The sequence below is a fragment of the Bos javanicus genome, chromosome 13 (genome assembly GCF_032452875.1).
Source record: "Bos javanicus breed banteng chromosome 13, ARS-OSU_banteng_1.0, whole genome shotgun sequence".
Lineage (NCBI taxonomy): Eukaryota > Metazoa > Chordata > Mammalia > Artiodactyla > Bovidae > Bos > Bos javanicus.
This window is the reverse complement of record NC_083880.1, coordinates 81,898,818-81,920,396: the sequence shown is the minus strand read 5'-3', so window position 1 is coordinate 81,920,396 and position 21,579 is coordinate 81,898,818. Positions and strand designations below refer to the sequence as shown.

General features: G+C 43.4%; 1 protein-coding gene across 1 annotated transcript in view; it reads right to left on the bottom strand.

Annotated features, from left to right (window-relative positions):
* DOK5 (docking protein 5) overlaps window positions 1-21,579 on the bottom strand; it is a 150,747-nt gene that overhangs the window by 61,728 nt on the left and 67,440 nt on the right. The window contains exon 2 of the mRNA XM_061438013.1: window positions 19,781-19,888. Coding sequence (XP_061293997.1) covers window positions 19,781-19,888 — 108 coding nt within the window. The remainder of the gene's footprint in view (window positions 1-19,780; window positions 19,889-21,579) is intronic.

Genomic DNA, 21,579 nt, shown 5'->3' with positions numbered 1-21,579 from the left:
CTGGCGTGCTGCAGTCCATGGGGCTGCAAAGAGTCGGACACGACTGAGCGACTGAACTGAACTGAAACTTCACAGTGCTGTCTTTGTGTAGAGATTCACAAATAAAATGTAAAAAGTTCTTCAAAGTGTAACAACATCGAGAAGTGTATGCTCAGTCATGTCTGACTCTTTGCAATCCCATAGACTGTAGCCCACCAGGCTCCTCTGTCCATGGGATTCTTCTGGCACGAATACTGGAGTGCGTTGCAATTTTCTCCTCCAGGAGATCTTCCTAATCCAGGTATCAAACCAGCATCTCCTGCATTGGTGGGCAGATTCTTTACCACTGAACCACCTGAGAAGACCTAACACCAAGGAGAACCACTTACACACAATTGCAGGAGAATCACATTCCTTCTCAAGAATCTTCCTTGCATCCCTTCATCCACCAAAATATCTGTCTGTTTACTCTTCACTTACTCATTCATTCATTCATTCATTTATTTTTAAAATTTGCTTGGTATCAAGTACTGTTCTATTAACTAGGGATAAGATATGGAAACTCTGTGCATTGTTAGTGAGAATGAAAAATGATGCAGCTGCTATAAAAATAAATATGAAGGTTCTTCAAAAAATTAAAACAGAAGTACCATGTGGTCCACCAGTCCCACCTTGGGGACGTACATTCAAGGAGATGAAAACAGTGCCCTGAGGTGGGCATTTACACTCCTGTTTTACTGCAGTGTTATTTACAACAGTTGAGATACAGAAACAACCTGTCCACTGGTGGACGAATAAAGAAACCGCGGTACATGCCTACAGTGGGGTATTATTCAGCCTTAAAAATATTACTTTCTTCCCCTTGTACTTCTTCTTAAATGCTATCTGCTGTTCATGGCAAGCAATACTAGTTTCTATTGATGGTAGTAAGAAAACGTTCTGTTACAGTGAATTTATTTAAATAAAGAAGTGATCTGATTTCAAGCAAAATATTAAGTAAAAGGGAGTAAAGTTGATACTATTACCAAGTACAAGCTCGCGCTTCTAGTCTCGTGACAGGCCAGCGACTTGGAGACCAGGTGTTGAGGCAAGGAGAGAGCTGGCTGACCGAGAAGCTGGCAGACTAATGTCTCAAAACAGCCATCTTATCGGGGTCTGGATGCCAGGTTCTTTTGTAGCTCTGAGATGGGAGAGGTAGGGAGCAGAGTTAAAAGGCCATTCATCTTGCAAACACCTCCTAGAACGGCAAGCCTCAGGCAGAGGATGTGCTAATTTCTTTCTTCCTGCCATCCACAAGAGGACAGGGTTCTGAACAAAGGCATTTGAGTTTGATGGTCAGACAGAGGCGCAGAATTCTGTGAGACAGGCCATTATGTATGATTTTAATAACAAAAGCAACGAAAAGCAAGTCAAAGTCCAACATGGACTCAGAAGCGGCTTGTCCCTGCAACAACACTACGACAGTTCAGTCGCTCAGTCGCTCAGTCGCATCCGACTCTTTGTGACCCTACAGGCTGCAGCACACCAGGCCTCCCTGTCCATCACCAGCTCCTGGAGTTTACTCAAACTCATGTCCATTGAGTCGGTGCTGCCATCCAACATCACAACAAACAGTTATGAATAAATGAAAAAGGACTAAAAATTAGGAAAAACACCATTAATCTATGACTCCTAACCTAACACCACTGTTATGAACTGACTTGCATTTAATTTTTCACGAATTTGAGAGTCCAGGTGATAACCAAGCGTCCTAAAGGTCGACAGTCAGCCGGAAGAACTCTCCTTTGCTTGGCAGGAGCATGACAATGGATGTCAACAGAACCTTGGCAAAGATCTGGTGCCCACTTCCCATCCCAAAGGTCATGCACCTGAGCAGGACCATTTGTTTCCTTTTCTCCTGTTTTGTCCATTTCACAACCCCACGTCCTAAGTGAAGAAGACAACAAAACATTTCAAACGCCATGACCAGATCTGAAATGTAAGTGAGAATTACGATTTAAAAGGCAAAAGAACAGTTTCCAAGAGACAGTCAATATGAGACCCAGTTACAAATGTCCATTACTAACAGAGGGTCTTGGTACTGAGCAGGACAGTAACAGAAGTCACATTTTGTGATTCAAACGGTACATAGAGTCTAAATGTTTTTACCTACCCTGTAACAGAATCTTCATGCGAACGCAACAAGTGACCAAGGCAGACAATGGAAATTACTTCTGTTTATTTCTGGACTGCCACCTGTCTGATGACTCTTTCCAGTTAATCCGGGACCTCTCAATCTCTAAACTTCCTTTTCCTTTTCTGGGTGTATTTACGCTTTCTGACTCCAGAGATTTCTCTATCGAAATGGAGCTAAAATCTAATCCATTTTGGCCAAAATGGAGCCAAAGAAGACCAGAAACATGTGTACAGCTTACTGAAAATGTCAATATGAGGACCTTTTAAATGCTTGATTTTCTTTAGAAATTGGCTGTTTACTTTCAAAGCCCAGGTTAGCTTCAGGCTTAATTTGATAGTCAATCCTTGGACTCATTCAGAACTCATGGAAGATCATGGTTCCTTGAAAATTCCTCTGGTAAGAGAAATGAACCCTGAATCGGAGCTTTCCTGACACATAAAGTACGTTCACGAACACAGAGGATGGGAAGGTTGAGTGCGGGTAAGACTTGGCAAAAATGATTCTCTTTAGAATCTGGAGGGATTTAAAATCAGACCAAAGGCAAACGCTGTACCTCACGGCAACTTTCATTTTCTTCTTTTATTTATCTTTATTTCCGGCTGCTCTAGGTCCCTGCTGCTGTGCGAGGGTGCTCAGTTGCAGAGTGCTGGCATCTCGTTGCCGGGCACGGTCTCGAGGGCGCGTGGGCTCAGGAGCTGAGGTGCAGGGGCTCAGCTGCCCTGCAGCAGGCGTCATCTTCCCGGACCAGGGATGGAACCCGTGTCCCCTGCATTGGCAGGTGGACTCCTTACCACTGGACCACCTGGGGAATTCCTAACCTTCATTTTACGGATTGACTTACTTGCTCAAAATTCATCCACCCACTCTTTGCCCCCACGACTTCTTCCTGAATGGTTTGGATTTGGTCATGCAACTTGCTTTAGCTCATAGAATGTGAGCTGATATGTGCAAGTAAACACTTTAAAAGTATGCGTAAGTCATTTCTTCTCTCCTTGAGTTCATTTCCCTCCTTACTCCTGGATGTACAGACAGATGGACTGCAACTGAATCAAATTAATCCAGCTATGCTCAACACACCCACAGACCCACCACACAACCCAGACCCCTCAAACAATAAGGGCAGAAGACAAGGATGAATTGCTATAAGCTGCTAAGATTTTGGAATTGTTGCCAAAGCAAAAGTTGGCTAATATGCTCTCTGTTTGATTTCCTTCTGGCCAAGAATTCTCATAGAGTTTTTCTCTCAAACCCCACTGTATTCCTATATTACTTCTAGCACAAAAGGGACGAGATTTCCTAGTCAAATACATAATAAGCCACTAGAACACTGGTTAGCAATTTTAATTTAGTGGTTGAATCACTTGGTTTTTAAAGTTTTTTTTCAAAGGAAATCTTACAGTGTCACCATCATATAAAAGTAGAACTAGTCTAATTAAATGAGGAAATGAATCTCACCCTACTCACCAGTTATAAATCCACTTCTCAAGGAGGTCCGCTTACTTCAATCAACTGCAGAACGCTGAATGGCTACAGCATAATACTGAATTCTCACAATGGTATAACACCCTTGGTACTATTATTAAACTCATTATATGAGGATGAGTAGTGAGAGAGAGAGAGAGCGGTAACTTAATGATGATTTTTCAGGCAGATGGAAGGATAGAGCAACATTCAAATCTAGACCTTCTGGCTTCTACAAATGTATGCTTTTTTCTAGCAGTACACTCCACCATGTGTGTTCCTTAAAAAACATTAAAAGTAAATGAATAAATAAGTTACTGGCTGGATAAATGAGCAAATGAGTAAAACTATAGATGCAAACAGTTCTGGAAACATTTAAAGATATTTCTGCAAGTTATAAACCGTATCTTGAAAGAAAGAAAAAAAAAGAAATGTAAATCTTAATTCCTATGTAAAAATAAAGTACTTGTCAACTGAAAAGAAGACAGTCTGAGCTAAACTCATCTTTCGTATTCAGACTTTAAAATGCTGAAGAAAACTCGGCTTTTCAAAAACCACTGGCTTTTACGTGTGTACATGTGGCACCACGGTCTGTATTCCAAACTACAGCTCTAGTGAAAGCCAGCTTGGAACAAACACAGGAACCTAAATATGAGGCCCCACGGATCCAGCACAAACAGTAAAAGACAGAAATCTCGAGACCACAGTCCAGTGAACCTTGACACGTGTACACAGCTGGGGGACGCCACTCAGACTGACACACACAGCTCTCAGTTAACACCGTCGCTTCCCGGATCAGTGCCGACCCCGGATAAAACCACCACTCTCACCTCCATCACCACTGGGTGGTTCTTCCTTCTAGAAAACTTTTTATTAACATGTAAACCGAACTATATCACACGTGTTTTTCTATGTTTGGATTCTTACATCTGGTGTCACATCTATAAGATGCATCCACGCTGGGCAATACTTTGGCATTATGTGAACACCTGTTTCCCAATTACCGTTGAGAGACTTGTCTTAGCACCCACTGAAGACTCTCATCTGCATCAAAATGCTGTTCTTTTTAGGCCAACTGGTTTGTCAACCTAAGCCCATATATTTGTGATTGTCAGAGTCAAGATAAATATTGACACAGGATGCCTGAACTGTTCCCACAAGGAAAGCCAGGTCAACAGTATTACTAGAAGCACTGATTATTTTTTTATTTTAAAAACGTGGACTATGGCATTTAATAAGGGGAGCGTGTTCAACTATCGAGAACTTACTGCATGTGTAGTTGACAGAAGCACCCACCATACACCCTTTGAACATTTGGACATCCTCCTCCTCCATCTCTGGCTTCCCAAGTGGCGCGGGTGGTGAAGAGCCCACTTGCCAATGCAGGAGATGCAAGAGACTTGGGTTCGATCCCGGGGTTGGGAAGATTCCCTGGAGGAGGACATGGCAACATGCTCCAGTATTCTTGCCTGAGAAACCCCACAGACAGCGGAGCCTGGTGGGCTACAGTCCTGGGCCACACAGAGCAGGACATGACTGACAGGTACACGTCCTCTGTGTTTGGTTTGGATCCGTCAGCACGTGAGCTGGTGTGCATGCCTGGGGCGCTTACTCAAGAAGGGAACCAAGCCATTTGGGCTTGATACCACCCTCCGTCTCTTTGCAGGCATTGCCGCAGGACAGTCAGCTGGCTGTTATCACAGAAGCAGGTTCTACCTGTAGTCGCTGAGGATCTGAAGAAAACCACTCGCGGGTGAATATGGTGGCCTGTTTAGGTGACACTTCCAGAGCCTGTTGAGAAGGGATCCTTTGAGTCTTAGCCTTTCGGGGGCACATGCAGACCATCTGAGGAGGGTCCTTCAATCCCCCATGCCCCGCAGTGAAGCGTCCTTCCTTCAGCAGACTCCAGGCAGATGCTGAAGGCAGCCCAGCCTGCCTTTCCTGCACCAACGCAGAAAATGACAGAAGGCTACCTTGGTGGTGTGCTTTCTGGCTCTAGCGTGTGATTCCTTTGGACGGCGCTGCCTGAAAATCAGTCTGAACCAACTTTGATTCCCTTTCCTCAAGATACAGTCCAACCACGTGTACTCCTCCCACATACTCTGTGCTGCTCTAAGAGAAATGGATTTCTTCCCAGTAGCTGGAAGAAATGAAAAGCTGCACACTGAAGTCTCCACCCAGCTTCTGCTTATCTGGTGGACAGTTCTTTGGAACATTCAGAATATTCCTCCAAATATTGCCCTGAAGACACCGCCTGCTGTGATGCTTGCTGCGTGCGTGCATGCTAAGTCACTTGAGTCGTCTCCAACTCTTTGTGACCCCACAGACCCACCAGGCTCCTCTGTCCATGGGATTCTCCAGGCAAGAATACTGGAGTGGGTTGCCATGCCTTCCTCCAGGGGATCTTCCCGACCCAGGGATCGAACCCGCGTCTTTCACGTTTCCTGCACCAGCAGGCGGGTCTTCACCACTAGCGCCTGGGAAGCCCAGTGTGGTGCTGGAGGGCCTTATGTGAAGAGACGCCACTCTGCTGAAACACAGGCAGTCACACTTTACTCTCCCTTTTCCGGGAAGTCCAACTGAACTCCCTCTCGCTTCTGTGGTCTTTTCAGCCCCACCAAACAAGAGCACCTGGGTTTATTCTTCCTTTGCTTGGAAACACTCTTCCTCTCGAGGAGGAAGTCTCAATCTGCCCCATCATCAGTGACTCAAACATCGTCTCATCCAGGCGACGCTGTTTAGAACTGCAACAGGGGGACTTCCTGGCGGTCTGGTGGTGAAGACTGTGCACCTCCAATGCAGGGGCTGCAGCCTGGATCTCCGGTCAGGAAACTAAGATCCCACATGCTGACAGGCCAGTAAAATAGAGTAAAATAAAAACAAAACTGCGACACCCTCAGTCCACATGCCTATCTCTTTGCCTGGCGTGCATTCTTGCTTAGCGCTGATCAGTCACGCCAACACCCTACATACCTTACTTACACATTTTCTTTATGTTACGTAGAAGCAGAAGCAGGGTGTCGCCTGCTCTGTTCTGTGCTCTCTCCAGCACCAAGCTCAGTGCCTCACACGTGTAAGCCCTCAACAAGAGCATGGTAAATGAAAGCCCCCCTCCCCACCCATCTTCATCATAAAGGAAAGGAGACTGTGAATTTGAGCAAACTCCAGGAGACAGCGGAGGACAGAGGAGCCTGGCGTCCATGGGGTGGCAAACAGTCACACACAACTTAGTGGCTGAACAAGAACAAAATTCACTTATTCGGCTGCACCAGGTCTTTAGCTGGGGCATGTGGGACCTCGTCCCCCGACCGGGGACCAAAGCCGGACGCCCTGCGTTGGGAGTGCAGTCTCAGCCGCTGGGCCACCAGGGAAGGGAAGGGAAGGCCCCCACGCAGGCAGACCTTTAATTATATGCCAGATTTGGGGTTCTAAGCACTTCATATCGATTATGTTATTTACTTTTTCACATTTCTGACTGTGAAATTCCTGTTTACACAGAACAGGACTATCAGAGGTGAATTTGTTCACTCAGCTTGCAAACAGCAGAGCTGGGATTCAACCATGGATAATCTGGCATGACACTTCAGTAAACCACCAAATGCCACCAAATGACTCTCCAGAAAGGAATCAGTGAGGCCATCGTTCCTGAGGGAGGCACTGTCATCCTAAAGTGGGTTGACAAGGGTGAGCAAGGGTTTATGAGGCAAAGAAAGGAGAGAGGGATTTCCAGACCAAAGCTTCCCCACACAATCTCGAAACTGCAGTTTGGCAGGATAGGAGTACGGGGAAAAGTGGTGGTGAGGAGTGAGGCAGTGACAGGAAGACAAAGTGCGAAGCGAGAGCAGCTGGGCTGGGGCTAAAAGGCTAGAAGTGAGCAGCTGGCAGGAGTCACTGGGCCTCGTGAAGTCGCAGAGTGCAGACGAGGAGGTTTTACGCAGGTAACTGGGGGGTCGCATCTGCAGGCTGCAGGCAGTGGTTCTCCATCCAGGGGAGAGCTTAAGATCTTGCACTCGCCTCATCCTTCCCAGGGAAAAGATTTCACAAAGTCCGGGGCTATTTTTGGTTGCCAAAACTGGGGGGTGCTCCTGGCATCTAGGGGGTAGAAGTCAGGAGACGCTGCTAAACATAGTGCAAAGAACAGGCCGGCTCCACACCAAAAATGTTAACAGCGCAGAGGGTGGAAAAACCGCGTTAGAGGAAAAGTGGAGAATGGACACGGCTGATGCATCACGCAGCCTGAGTGTGCTGTTCACACAGGACTAATGAGGATGGCGTCTTCTGGGGCTGAGCATCGCGCCGCTGGCTGGGCCACACGTGGCCTCAACCGTGGGGAACGGTGGGAACACGACCGGGGGTGGAAACAAGGCCCAGAGAGGTCAGCAGACAGCCAGGCAGTGAGCAGATAGGACTTAGCTCAGCTTAGGGTGGGGCGGGGGATGGAAAATAGGGGGCGCTGAAGAGCTGCTTAATTCCTCCGCAGTTCTCCTTTGCTAACTCTCTGAGCATCAAAACCCAGCACTGTGACTCCCTCAAAGCAAAGAGCGATATTCAGCACACTCCTAAATCTCTGATAAATCTTTAAGTATGCCATCCAGTTAGGAAAGAACTGGCAAATTAATTTGGCTTTTAAAGCCATATTCCAGATGTCTTATTCGTCATAAATGATAGTATTCATTGAAATAAATGTTTAACAGCCAGCAATTAACAAAGTGGCCATACTTTAAAAGTTTAACTTGCTGCTGATATAGGTTTGCATTAACAACTTGGAAAACAATTACAAATTACACAATTCAATTTTCCAAACGGGTTATTTTGTAACTAGACAGAGAAACTGCTGAAATTTCTTCTGGTGCTTCAAGGGAAGATTAATACAATCGGATTTTTTAAAAGTACACTCCCTTGAGGAGCTGGTATATTCCTGTCAGAATTATGCAATTAGTCAACGTTGTGTGGGAATATTAAATACGTTGCTGGTATGCTGCAAAGTCAAGAGCCATTTAGGAAAACAAGGATTTGATTTCCAACTTTTCCCCTTCTTTTGCTGATGGTAATTTACAGATGATGATTTATTTATGTTTACAGAGTGAAATGGAGACTGCTACCTAAAAGGCAATTTTTCTGCCTTGCTTTTGTAAGCTGTATCCTAATTATTTTTCCCCTTGTGGCACTGAATGAATTCAGTGAGCAATTCACTTTGTATATGCAAATTGCAAAGCTCTGCAAAAGCTTCAAATTATTTCATTCTAAAAAAATAAATAAATAAAGCCATTATCCTACGGAAAATGAACAGGCATAAATCCCTTTAACTTCTGTAGGTTGCCTTTGAAATTAAGTCATGTAAAAGCAATACATTTCTGGATCTATAATGTCTTCTCAAGTACAGGATTAATAAAACAATCCATTACATGATTATTATTGTTATTACATTATTATCAGTTGAACTTTTCAGAGCACTCTAAAAAGCTCTAATAAATATTCCCATTAAAATTTTCCTAAGGACTTCTTATAATGTGTTTCAAACATTTAAAGTGTTTCGTATTGTCTTTCCTAAAAAAAAAAAAAAGTACCAATGGTTTTAAAGCAGTGCCAGTATGCAAGGACAGATAAAGAAGGAGACACATTCCCAGTTCTAATCAAAAGTTGTCAGCATAAAACATTTCTATCCACTAATCTCCCCTCAGGACCTGGAACACAGCAGTTTAAGCAAACATTTTACAAAAGATTCCTTAAGAAAGAACCATCCTAGACAGTTAAATCCCAGCCCCAAGAGATGGTTTCATTCTTTCCAAATATATACACATGCCCTTGGTCACTTAAAATAAATTGGACTAGAGCCTGTCTGAGGTATAAATTTGGACTGTCTGCCCTGAAGAGTGGAGCTTTATTTGTACATGTGAAATAACTGAAATAATCTGTCCACATCATCTTTCTTAAAAATAAAAAGCCACACACACACCAAAGAGTACTTACACTGAAAAGTCTGCATCTGAAATTTACAGACAGGATGGAGTCTGGGGTGAAGGACACTTTCCTAAACTGGTCGTGGGTGTGGGATTTTGGATAATCTATCTGGAGACAATTTGGCAGTAGTTACAAAAATGTTAACAGCACAGGATATCTATCAGCTGACCATCCCGCGTCTAAGAGATTTCCTCTCAAGAAGATTTGCATGAGCATACAAAGATACATGCACAAGTTTTTCACCATAGTAGAATTTAAATTTATAAAATATTAGAAAATTTTTTGCCCATCAATTTGGGTATTTTTCAACAGGTTGTGGTGTATCAATATTAAAGAGTACTCTGGTTCTGTTAAATTAATGAGGTGTAGCCACTAATTATGGACTTGGAGTGGTAGTCAAAGCATGAAAGAAAGGGCATAACTAACGTGGCCATGTGTAGTGTCTCATAAATACAAATATTCTGAATGTGAAACAAGTCACTACTAAAAGTTATGTAAGGACTGACTACAGGCTCATCAAAATGTCCTGGAGAAATCTGTAACTATGGTCTCCTTAAACACAATATGCATAATATGCAATGAATTACTGAATTTTTGCGTTAAAAATGTGATCTATATATGTGTGAGAATTTGTTTCTATTTGTATACAGAGAAAAAAAGAGTCTGAAAAGTACACATGAATCCATTAGCATTTTTTCCGAAGAAGAAGGCAATGGCACCCCACTCCAGCGTTCTTGCCTGGAGAATCCCAGGGACGGGGAGCCTGGTGGGCTGCTGTCTCTGGGGTCCCACAGAGTCGGACACGACTGAAGTGATGCAGCAGCAGCAGCAGCAGCAGCATTTTTTCCGAAGGACAGGGACTAGGGTCCACAATAGTATTTTTTTGTTTTTCATTTTACTCCATGCATTTCAGAACTGTTTACATTTGGTGCAAGAAACATGTACGATATTTACAATTTTAAAAAATAATGTGATAAGAAAAAGAAAAAAGAAATCTGCAAAAAGTTGTAAAATGAGGTAGATGGAGCATCACCCTTTGGTCAACAATATCCTGTACTTTCTCCCACACCCAAAAACCATTTGACTCATTTTTTACCGACTAAACAAAATCCATCGTTCTCTGACATCACCGACAGAGAGCTTCTGTGTGTACCTGGATTATAGTCAAGCGTTTCCACATAAACACAAATGCAAAATCATATAGATAAGTCCTCAGAATTCAAGTTTTTAAGAAATTCAAGTAAGAAATACATATGAATGGGGGGAGCAAAGGCATTTACATTCAGTGGACTTTGTCCCTGCTTGTTTTTGTCTCGTTGCTTTTCCTTGCGTGCATATGCACATTTCTTAAGGACAAGACTAAGTCAAGCAAACTAACGGATCAGTGCCAGACTACACAGATGACACTCTGATAAGCCCTCAAAACTTGAGGCTTTTTCCCAAAATGCAAGGACCACTAATCAATTCAAATGATTACTCAAATAATTGTGGGACAGGAAAAAAAAAATTAAACCAGATGACCGTTTTACTGATTACAGGCCAGAGAGGGCAAGTCTACACAAGATTTAATGCAGAAGGGCTTGAATTTAATCCAGATTAAGTGGAATAATCACATATGAACCTAAGTAGACATGTACAGGACACAGAGGCTGAATACTACCAAATGACGATGAAAGAAGGTTTTAAAATTCAAATAAATGGAATGACCATGTTCATGAATGCAAAGATCTGATACAGAAAAGATGTCAAGTTCTCCCACAATTTGATTTATAGGCTTAATGTAATTATTCAGAATTCTAACATGGGTTTTCTATAAGCACAGACAAATTTAAAATTTTATGGAGAAGCACTAACATGACTAAAACGACCTTTAAAAACAGAGTAACTGCAAGCATTCATTTCTACCCAATATTATTAGTATATATTTACAGTAATCAAAGAACGTGATACCGAGCTCAATGAAAAAGAACAGAAAACCCAGAAATAGACCTGTGCTAATACTCAAAACGGTTCTTGGTTAAATGTACAAAAGCAGTTCGGTGGGAAAAGAACAGGTTGTTTTTTTTTTTTACAACAAAGGGTATTGGAATAATTGGACAACCATAGGTAAAAAGGAAAGAAACTCAAGCTCCGTCTCACATCTCATACAAAAATTAAACTCAAGATGAACCATGAACTTAAATTTATAACTTAAATTATATACTATAAATTATAAATAATTTATACTATATTATATAGTATAATTATATAGTATAATATACTATATTATATATTCCAAATAATATATACTATTATAAGTAATTTATGCTATAAATTATATTTTAGTATATAAATTATACTAAATATATACTAATAATAACTTAAAATTATAAAATTTTAGAAAAAGAAAATGTTCAGGATCCAAGGCTGGGCAAACAATTCTTAGACTTGACACAAAAAGCATAATTCATATAAGTAAAAATTCAAACAGTGGACCACAGGAGATTTAAAACCTTTGGTCTGCAAAAGATCCTGTTAAGAGGATGAAAAGATAAGCTATGGAAAGGGAGAAAATATTTGCAACCACATATCTGACAAAGGACTGGAATCCATACTATATTAAAAAATACTCAAAACTCACTCGTAAAAAAAGTTACTAAAAATTGGTAAAAATACATAAAGAGATATTCATACAAAAAGATACGCAGCAATTAAAGTGCAGGAAAATACATTCAATATCATTAGACATGAGGGAATGCAAATTAAAACTGCATGAGATGTGACTATCGAATGACTAAATTCAGTGACACCACCAAAGGCTGATGAAGATGCAGGAACACGGGGCCGGCCGCTCTCTGCTGGTGGGAATGTGAAATCCACAGCTGCTCTGTAAGGAGGTGCGCAATGTCTTGTAGAAGTAAACGCATAGCCACCATATCCATAATAATAACAAACTAGAAACAAGCAAGATGCTGTTCAGTGGGGAATGTAATCACCTGTAGTAATGCATACTGTGGAACACTGGTTAGGGACAGACAGGAGGGGACTATCAGGACACATACCACGGCAACCTGGAGAATCTCACGGGGATTACACTGTTCCCAGGAGCACCATTTACAACGCCCGAGACATGGAGCCACCCAAGCACCCTTCTTAACTGGATGAGAAGATGTGGTTTACACACAGTGGAGTGTTACTCAGCCATGAGAAAGAGTGAAAGATTGTCATTTGCAGCAATGTGGATGAACCCCTGAGAGCTCAGCTGGTAAAGAATCCACCTGCAAGGTGGGAGACCTGGGTTTGATCCCTGGGATGGGAAGATTCCCTGGAGAAGAGAAAGGCTACCCACTCCAGTATTCTGGCCTAGAGAATTTCATGCACTGTATAGTCCATGGGGTTGCAAAGAGTCGGACACGACCGAGCGACTTTCACTCACTAGAGAATATCACGCTTAATGAATTGTCAGAGAAAGACAAATACTGTATGATATCACTTATATGTGGAATCTAAGAAATAATACAAATGAATGTTTATGCAAAATAGGAACAGACTCACAGATATAGAAAACAAATTTGTGGTTACCGAAGGGGAGAAGCCAGCAGGGAGGGGCAGGTCAGGGGTCTGCGATTAACAGGTACAAACTATCGACACCACATATGAAATAGATGAGCAAGAAGAGCACAGCAGTGACCTATGATAGAGGAGAACCTGCAGAAAGGCTGAATCGCTTTTTGGATCCCACCTATAGGTAATATCATCTGATATCTGTCTGCCTCTGTCTGTCTGACTTCACGCAGTACGACAGTCTCGAGGTCCATCCAGGTCACTGCGAGAGCGTCATTTCGTTCTCTTTTACGGCTGAGTGATATTTCATTGAGTATCTACACCGCATCTTCATTATCCATGCACCTGTCAGTGGACATCTGGGTTGCCTCCATGTCCTGTCTCTTGCATTAATGAACAGTGCTGCCATGAGCACTGGGGTGCATGTGTCCTTTCAAAGTACAGTTTTCTCTGGATATAAGCCCAGGAGGGAGACTGCTGGACCAAATGGGCCCTCTCTTTTCAGTTTTTTAACAAGCAGCCATACGGTTCCCCACAGTGGCTGTGCCAGTTTACATTCCCACCAACCATGCAAGAAGGCTCCCTCCTCTCCATACCCCTCCAGCATCTACTGTTTCTAGATCTTTTGATGATGGCCATTCTAGACTTGTGTGAGGTGCTAACTCATTGTTGATTTTTGATGATGGCCACTCTGACTTGTGTGAGGTGCTAACTCATTGCTGATTTTATTTGCATTTCTCTGATAATTAGCGACGTTGATCATCTTTTCATACACTTATCGGCCCTCTGTATGTCTTCTTTGGAGAAATGTCTATCTAGATCTTCTGCCCATTTTTTGATGGGGTTGTCTATATTTTTTGATAGTGAGCTGCATGAGCTGCTTGTGTATTTAAAAATTGGAGCTTAATCTCCCGTCGAGCACTTTGTTTACAAATATTTTTTCCCATTCTGTGGGCTGTCTTTTCATTTTGTTTATGGTTGTCTTTGCTGTGCAAAAGCTTTTATGTTTAATTAGGTCCCATTTGTTGACTTTTGTTTTTATTTTCATTATTCTAGGAGGTGGATCAAAAAAGATCTTGCTGGGATTTATGTCAGAGAGTGTTCTGCCTTTGTTTTCCTCTAAGAGTTTTATTAAAAACAGAAGCAGAGTGACAGATGTAGAAATAGATATAGTTACCAAGGGGGAGAAGAGGGTATAAGCTGAGAGACCAGAACTGACATACACGCCACTACATTTACATATAAGCAGATGACCAGCGAGAACCTGCTGCACAGCACGCGGAGCTCCACTCAATACTCTGTAATGGTCTATATGGGAACACAATCTAAAAAAGAGTGGATGTATGCACACGCATAAGTGATCCACTTTGCTGGTAGACAGAGAGCCTGGCAGGCTATAGAGTCCATGGGGTCACAAGAGCTGGACATGACTTAGTGACTAACCATGACCATCACATCTGAAACCAGCACAACACTCTAAATTGATACACTCCAATAACAACTGCTGCTGTTCACTCGCTAGGGGGTGTCCCACTCTCTGTGACCCCCATGCTGCAGCTGTCTGGGGAGGCCTTACAAATAGCTGTGAAAAGAAGAGAAGCGAAAAGCAAAGGAGAAAAGGAAAGATATAAGCATCTGAATGCAGAGTTCCAAAGAATAGCAAGGAGAGATAAGAAAGTCTTCTTCAGCGATCAATGCAAAGAAATAGAGGAAAACAACAGAATGGGAAAGACAAGGGACCTCTTCAAGAAAATTAGAGATACCAAAGGAACATTTCATGCAAAGATGGGCTAGATAAAGGACAGAAATGGTATGGACCTAACAGAAGCAGAAGATATTAAGAAGAGATGGCAAGAATACACAGAAGAACTGAACAAAAAAGATCTTCATGACCCAGATAATCACAGTGGTGTGATCACTCACCTAGAGCCAGACATCCTGGAATGTGAAGTCAAGTGGGCCGTAGAAAGCATCACTATGAACAAAGCTAGTGGGGGTGATGGAATTTCAGTTGAGCTATTTCAAATCCTGAAAGATGATGCCATGAAAGTGCTGCACTCAATATGCCAGCAAATTTGGAAAACTCAGCAGTGGCCACAGGACTGGAAAAGGTCAGTTTTCATTCCAATCCCAAAGAAAGGCAACACCAAAGAATGCTCAAACTACTGCACAATTGCACTCATCTCACATGCTAGTAAAGTAATGCTCAAAATTCTCCAAGCCAGGCTTCAGCAATACATGAACCGTGAACTTCCAGATGTTCAAGCTGGTTTTAGAAAAGGCAGAGGAACCAGAGATCAAATTGCCAACATCTGCTGGATCATCGAAAAAGCAAGAGAGTTCCAGAAAAATATCTATTTCTGCTTTCTTAACTATGCCAAAGCCTTTGACTGTGTGGATCACAATAAACTGTGGAAAATTCTGAAAGAGATGGGAATACCAGACCACCTGACCTGCCTCTTGAGAAACCTATATGCAGGTCAAGAAGCAACAGTTAGAACTGGACATGGAACAACAGACTGGTTCCAAATAGGAAAAGGAGTACATCAAGGCTGTATATTGTCACCCTGCTTATTTAACTTATATACAGAGTACATCTTGAGAAATGCTGGGCTGGAAGAAGCACAAGCTGGAATCAAGATTGCCGGGAGAAATATCAATAACCTCACATATGCAGATGACACCACCCTTATGGCAGAAAGTGAAGAGGAACTAAAAAGCCTCTTGATGAAAGTGAAAGTGGAGAGTGAAAAAGTTGGCTTACAGCTCAACATTCAGAAAACGAAGATCATGGCATCTGGTCCCATCACTTCATCGGAAATAGATGGGGAAACAGTGGAAACAGTGTCAGACTTTATTTTTCTGGGCTCCAAAATCACTGCAGATGGTGACTGCAGCCATGAAATTAAAAGATGCTTACTCCTTGGAAGGAAAGTTATGACCAACCTAGATGGCATATTCAAAAGCAGAGACATTACTTTGCCAACTAAGGTCCGTCTAGTCAAGGCTATGGTTTTTCCAGTGGTCATGTATGGATGTGAGAGTTGGACTGTGAAGAAGGCTGAGCGCCGAAGAATTGATGCTTTCGAACTGTGGTGTTGGAAAAGACTCTTTAGAGTCCCTTGGCTGTAAGGAGATCCAACCAGTCCATTCTAAAGGAGATCAGCCCTGGGATTTCTTTGGAAGGAATGATGCTAAAGCTGAAACTCCAGTACTTTGGCCACCTCATGCGAAGAGTTGACTCATTGGAAAAGGCTCTGATGCTGGGAGGGATTGGGAGCAGGAGGAGAAGGGGACGACAGAGGATGAGATGGCTGGATGGCATCACTGACTCGATGGACGTGAGTCTGAGTGAACCCCGGGAGTTGGTGATGGACAGGGAGGCCTGGCGTGCTGTGATTCATGGGGTTGCAAAGAGCCGGACACGACTGAGTGACTGAATGAACTGAACTGAGCCTGTAATTAATTAATAAAAATAATTGAAAAAATACTGAATCAATATGCAATAAGTATTGCATATTCCCTACACTTCAATAAATAAATAAAGTGAGGTTAATTAACAAAAGAGAAAAGAGAAAGCAAGCTTCCCAAACCCAGGGCCAGCATGCTTCCCACCATGTGATTTGCCTTGGTCTCGAAAACAACAGTTGACCATCATTCTACTTAGATTTCCTCCCAATTGTTATGCACACCAAACAAGTAAAAGTATGCACAGAAATTCTCACCCCTTCTGCTCCGTGTGGGCTGTTTGCATTTGCTGAGTGAGAACAATAAACCAGTATTTAACGGGAAGGTCAGGAACTAAATGTAAAGTCACTGGAGCCCCACATTTAAACTTACTGATGCATGTCAATTATTTCTCAATAAAACTGGAAAGAAAGAAAAAATAAAGTCACTGGAGTCTTAATATTGCTACAATTACAGTTAATCAAGTTCACAGCCATTTCTGACAGCTCTGGGCTTGAGGGGCACTTCACGAAAGAGGTAAAGACATGAACAGAACGCCTCCGTCTGGGCATCAGTCACGTATTTATTTCCCAGTTTTTGTATGAGAACACCTGTAGTCACCTTGCCAGTGAGCAAAGCGCCAAATTTTAAAATTGTACGGTCAATTTCCTTTTTAAAAACTGTAAAGAATCACATGTGTAAAACTGGTGTGGTCTTCTGCCCCCGTAATACTGTCTTTAAAAGTGAAAGTAAAGCGGCACTTCGCTCCACACACGCCCAGGTCTCCTGCAGGAGAGAGGGGTGTCTGCGCCTCGCCGTCCCTGCGCCGATCACACAGCCTCATGTACAGTGCTTCATGTCTTGTGGAAGCTGCTTTTTATTTGTATTCAAACAAACTCTGAAATCTGGTCATGGTGAGCCACTTATCGCCCTAGTACTTTTATTATCACGATTCATAAATTACACAGCATTTAGATAAAAAATGCACATCTCAGAGTTACTCCAGCTTTTTATATGCCGCAGAGAGATTAATATTAAATGTATCAGATCTGAAAGAGTGAGGAGGGTGAATCGGCTACAGGAACTCATCAAGGGCTTGGAGGCTTAATGGAGATAATTCTTCCGTTCCAATGCTTTGAACTTTGGTTAATGATTATTATAGATGAAAGGGACTGGCTTACCACGTTCCCCAAAGATACACACATTAAATTCCACAGCCAGCAGGTAGGGGTCTGGGAGACAGGGAGAGCTTGTTCTCAAACGCCCTTGGCTTGTTCCGCATGCAAGGGGAATGTTCCCAGGGCACTCTGGTTCTGCAGGTGGGTCTGCTCTCAAAAGCCTTCCCAGTCCTGGCTTCCTCTGCCCCAGCACCACGCACTGCATTTCCTCCAATCAGAACTCTTCCTCCCAGTTTCAGACGCCTCCAGCCTCCCTGATGAGCTAAATGAAAGTGATGCATGGACATCCACATCTATTCCCCGTCCTCTGTCGGTAACACCCGAATCTCTTCAATCAAGAGTTTCAAGAGCAGCTTCCCCGGTGGTCAGGTGGCTAAGACTCTGCACTCCCAATGCAGGGGCCGGATTCACCCCCGGCTCAGGACTAGAGCCCACACACCACACCTAAAGACCCCGCGTGCTACAACCAAGACACGACAAAACAGAAACAAAACAAATAAAGACCTTTGATATTTTTTTTAAAAAAAAGTTTAAGAAGTGTCTGCTACGTTAGGCCCTGGTAAGGAGTAGAAGCAGATGTACCCCTGACTCCAAAATCTCTGCCCTTGGGAACCTTGTTTTTTGGTGGTATTGTAGTGAAGACAATAAGAAATAACTGAGCAATATGTATGCAGTATGATAAGAGCTAAAAACAAAGGGAGAGGGAGTGGGAGGGTGTCCAAGGACTTCATTTTAAATAACGAGGGCAGGTAAGGGGCTCGCTTAGCGGAGGAACTTGAAGGGTGACATGAACAAAGGAAGGATATGATTATGTGGATATTTGCAAGGAGAGCCTTCCAAGCAGAGGGAAGGGGAATTCAAAACAGGGGATGTGCTTGGCTGTCTTACGGAGAGTTCAGAGCCCAGGGTATCTGTCGCAGGGCCAAGCGGGGCTGGGGAAACTGCACACGTGAAGTTAAACAGGCGGCAGGAAGTCACACGTGTGACGGGTGGACCGTTATACCAACCTGACTGAGGGTTCTGCGACAGAGAATCATGATGCAATACGAGCATCTCAAATAGACTCCAGAGGGCTGGGAGTTAGGTAGCGTGGACCTAGGTAGAGTTAGTTAGGCCTGGACCACAGGGGTCTGTTGTTTATCACTCAGTCCTGTCTGACTCCTCGTGACCCCATGGACTGTAGCCCGCCAGGCTCCTCTGTCCATGCAGATTTCCAGGCAAGAGTACTGGAACCACTTGCCATTTCCTCCTCCAGGGGATCTTCTCAACCCAGGGATTGAACCGGGGTCTCCCGCATTGTAAGCAGAAGCTTTACCCTCTGAGCCACCAGGGAAGATTCGATACTCCAAGAAAAATTTTTTAAAAACTGGAGTCATAATAGGTGAAAACTGGAAAAAAACTAAGTATCTATCAACAATAAAATGGGAGGCCTCCCTGGTGGTCCAGTGGTTAAGAATCCACCTTGCAACGCAAGGGACACTGGTTTGATCCCTGGTGGCTCCCACGTGGACGGAGCACCTAAGCCGGTAGCCCACAACGACCTGAGACGCCGCTCCTGAGCCTGCAAGCCGCAACTCCCGAGCCCAAGGACCGCAACTCCTGAAACCCAGAGCCCACGCTCCACAAGAAGAGGAGCCACAGCAATGACAACTCACACACGGCAACGAGAGGAGCCCCGCCCAGGGAGGAGCCACAGCAATGACAAGCTCACACACAGCAACCGAGAGGAGCCCCGCCCAGGACTAGAGACAGCCTGCGTGCAGCAGCAGAGACCCACCGCAGCCAAAACACATCATAAATAAACAAATCAAAAAAAAAAAAAAACAATAAAATGAATAAGCTACAAAAGAAACAAATAACAACAACCAAAAAAGAAAACAATGAGCAAGCAGTTACCACTTTAGAGACGTTACGTCCTTGGGAAAAGTAACTTTTGTAACGCGGTTAAAAAAGCAAGACAAGTTTTCAGACTCAAAGAACGTGAGTTCCCTAGTTACGAACAGACTCCTGGAAAGCTACAATAATCGAGTCTTACCTTATGATAACACCTAAAATAGGCGGCACGTTCATCAGAAAATTTCTCCAGTCTCTTTGGACCTTTGCTGGACGCTTTCTTGAATACTAACCAACATCGTTGATAAATCTGGAAGTGAATACAAAGACAGCACTCAGCATCACAGCCGACTCAGATATTACTGGCATTTGCGTTTAAATGTTTTCTTTTTGATGTTTTCGCCTGTAAAATATTCATAAACCGTCAATGTGATGTTGCTTTGGGAAAACAAAATTTTAAAACCCCAAACTGTTTCCACAATGGGTGTATTATGCTGTTCAGAAAAATCACTGGAATCAAAAGAAAATAAGTATTTAGAGGCACATATCTTCATTCTTTGACAACATTTCAGAAGAAGTCCCAGAGATAAAAACCCCAAATCAGCACAAACAAGACAAGCTTTCACGGCACGTGCCCTAATTCCAAACGCCATTACTTATGGAGATCACAGCCTGAGACACGCCAAAGGCGAGAAGACCTAGGAAGGGACAGCCCCTGCGTGTCATGGGACGTTCCTCATACCCGATGGTCAGGAGCTGGGCCAGACAGCAGACTAGCTAATAAATGCAGATGAACACCAACCACATTCTCCTTCAGAAAATTCAACCCGGAGACTCAAAGATTATTGCCAGGCTGGGGTGCAGTCCGAGTTAATACTGCAACATATTAAGGGTCATAAAAACATGGAGACAAAAGTGGAAAAGTAATTCATTGGACAGAGGGTGGCCTTTTAAACAAACGGTGCTCAAAACACTGAATGCCTGTGCTTAGTCACTCAGTCGTGTCCGACTCTTTGCAAACCCAAGAACTGCAGTCAGCCAGGCTCCTCTATCCACCGAATTTTCCAGGCAAGAATACTGGAGTGGGTTGCCATGCCCTCCTCCAGGGGATCTTCCCAACCCAGGGACTGAACCCAGGTCTCCTGCATTGCAGGCGGATTCTTCACCATCTGAGCTACCAGGGAAGGCCAAAAAACTGAATATCCATAGGGAATTAAAAAAAAAACCTTGACCCAAAAGACTCATACAAAATTAACTCAAAATGGACTCAAATATTTAAAAAAGTATATATATATATATATATATATATATATATCACATATATATATATGCTTAGGGAGGAAAAAGGAAATGTTTGGGAACACGGTCTGAGTGAAGAGTTCTTAGACCTCAGGTTGCTATTGTTTACTCCCTAAGTTGCATCTGACTCTCTGTGACCCCATGGAGCCCGCCAGGCTCCTCTATCCATGGAATTTTCCAGGCAAGAATACTGGAGTGGATTGCCACTTCCTCCTCTAAAGAATCTTCCTGACCCAGGAATGGAACCCGGGTCTCCTGCATTGCAAGTGGGTTCTTTACCACTGAGCCACCAGGGAAGCCCTAGCTCAGTTCAGTCGCTCAGTCGTGTCCGACTCTTTGCGACCCCGTGAATCGCAGCACGCCAGGCCTCCCTGTCCATCACCAACTCCCGGAGTTCACTCAGACTCATGGCCATCGAGTCGGTGATGCCATCCAGCCATCTCATACTCTGTCATCCCCTTCTCCTCCTGCCCCCAATCCCTCTCAGCATCAGAGTCTTTTCCAAGGAGTCAACTCTTCGCATGAGGTGGCCAAAGTACTGGAGTTTCAGCTTTAGCATCATTCCTTCCAAAGAACACCCAGGACTGACCTCATGTCAAAATCTTAATCCATAAGAAAATGTTGCCACATGTAACTCACCAAAATTTAAAACTTTGGCTAGGTGAAAAATTCTGCTGATAGAATGAAAAGACAAGCTGGGGG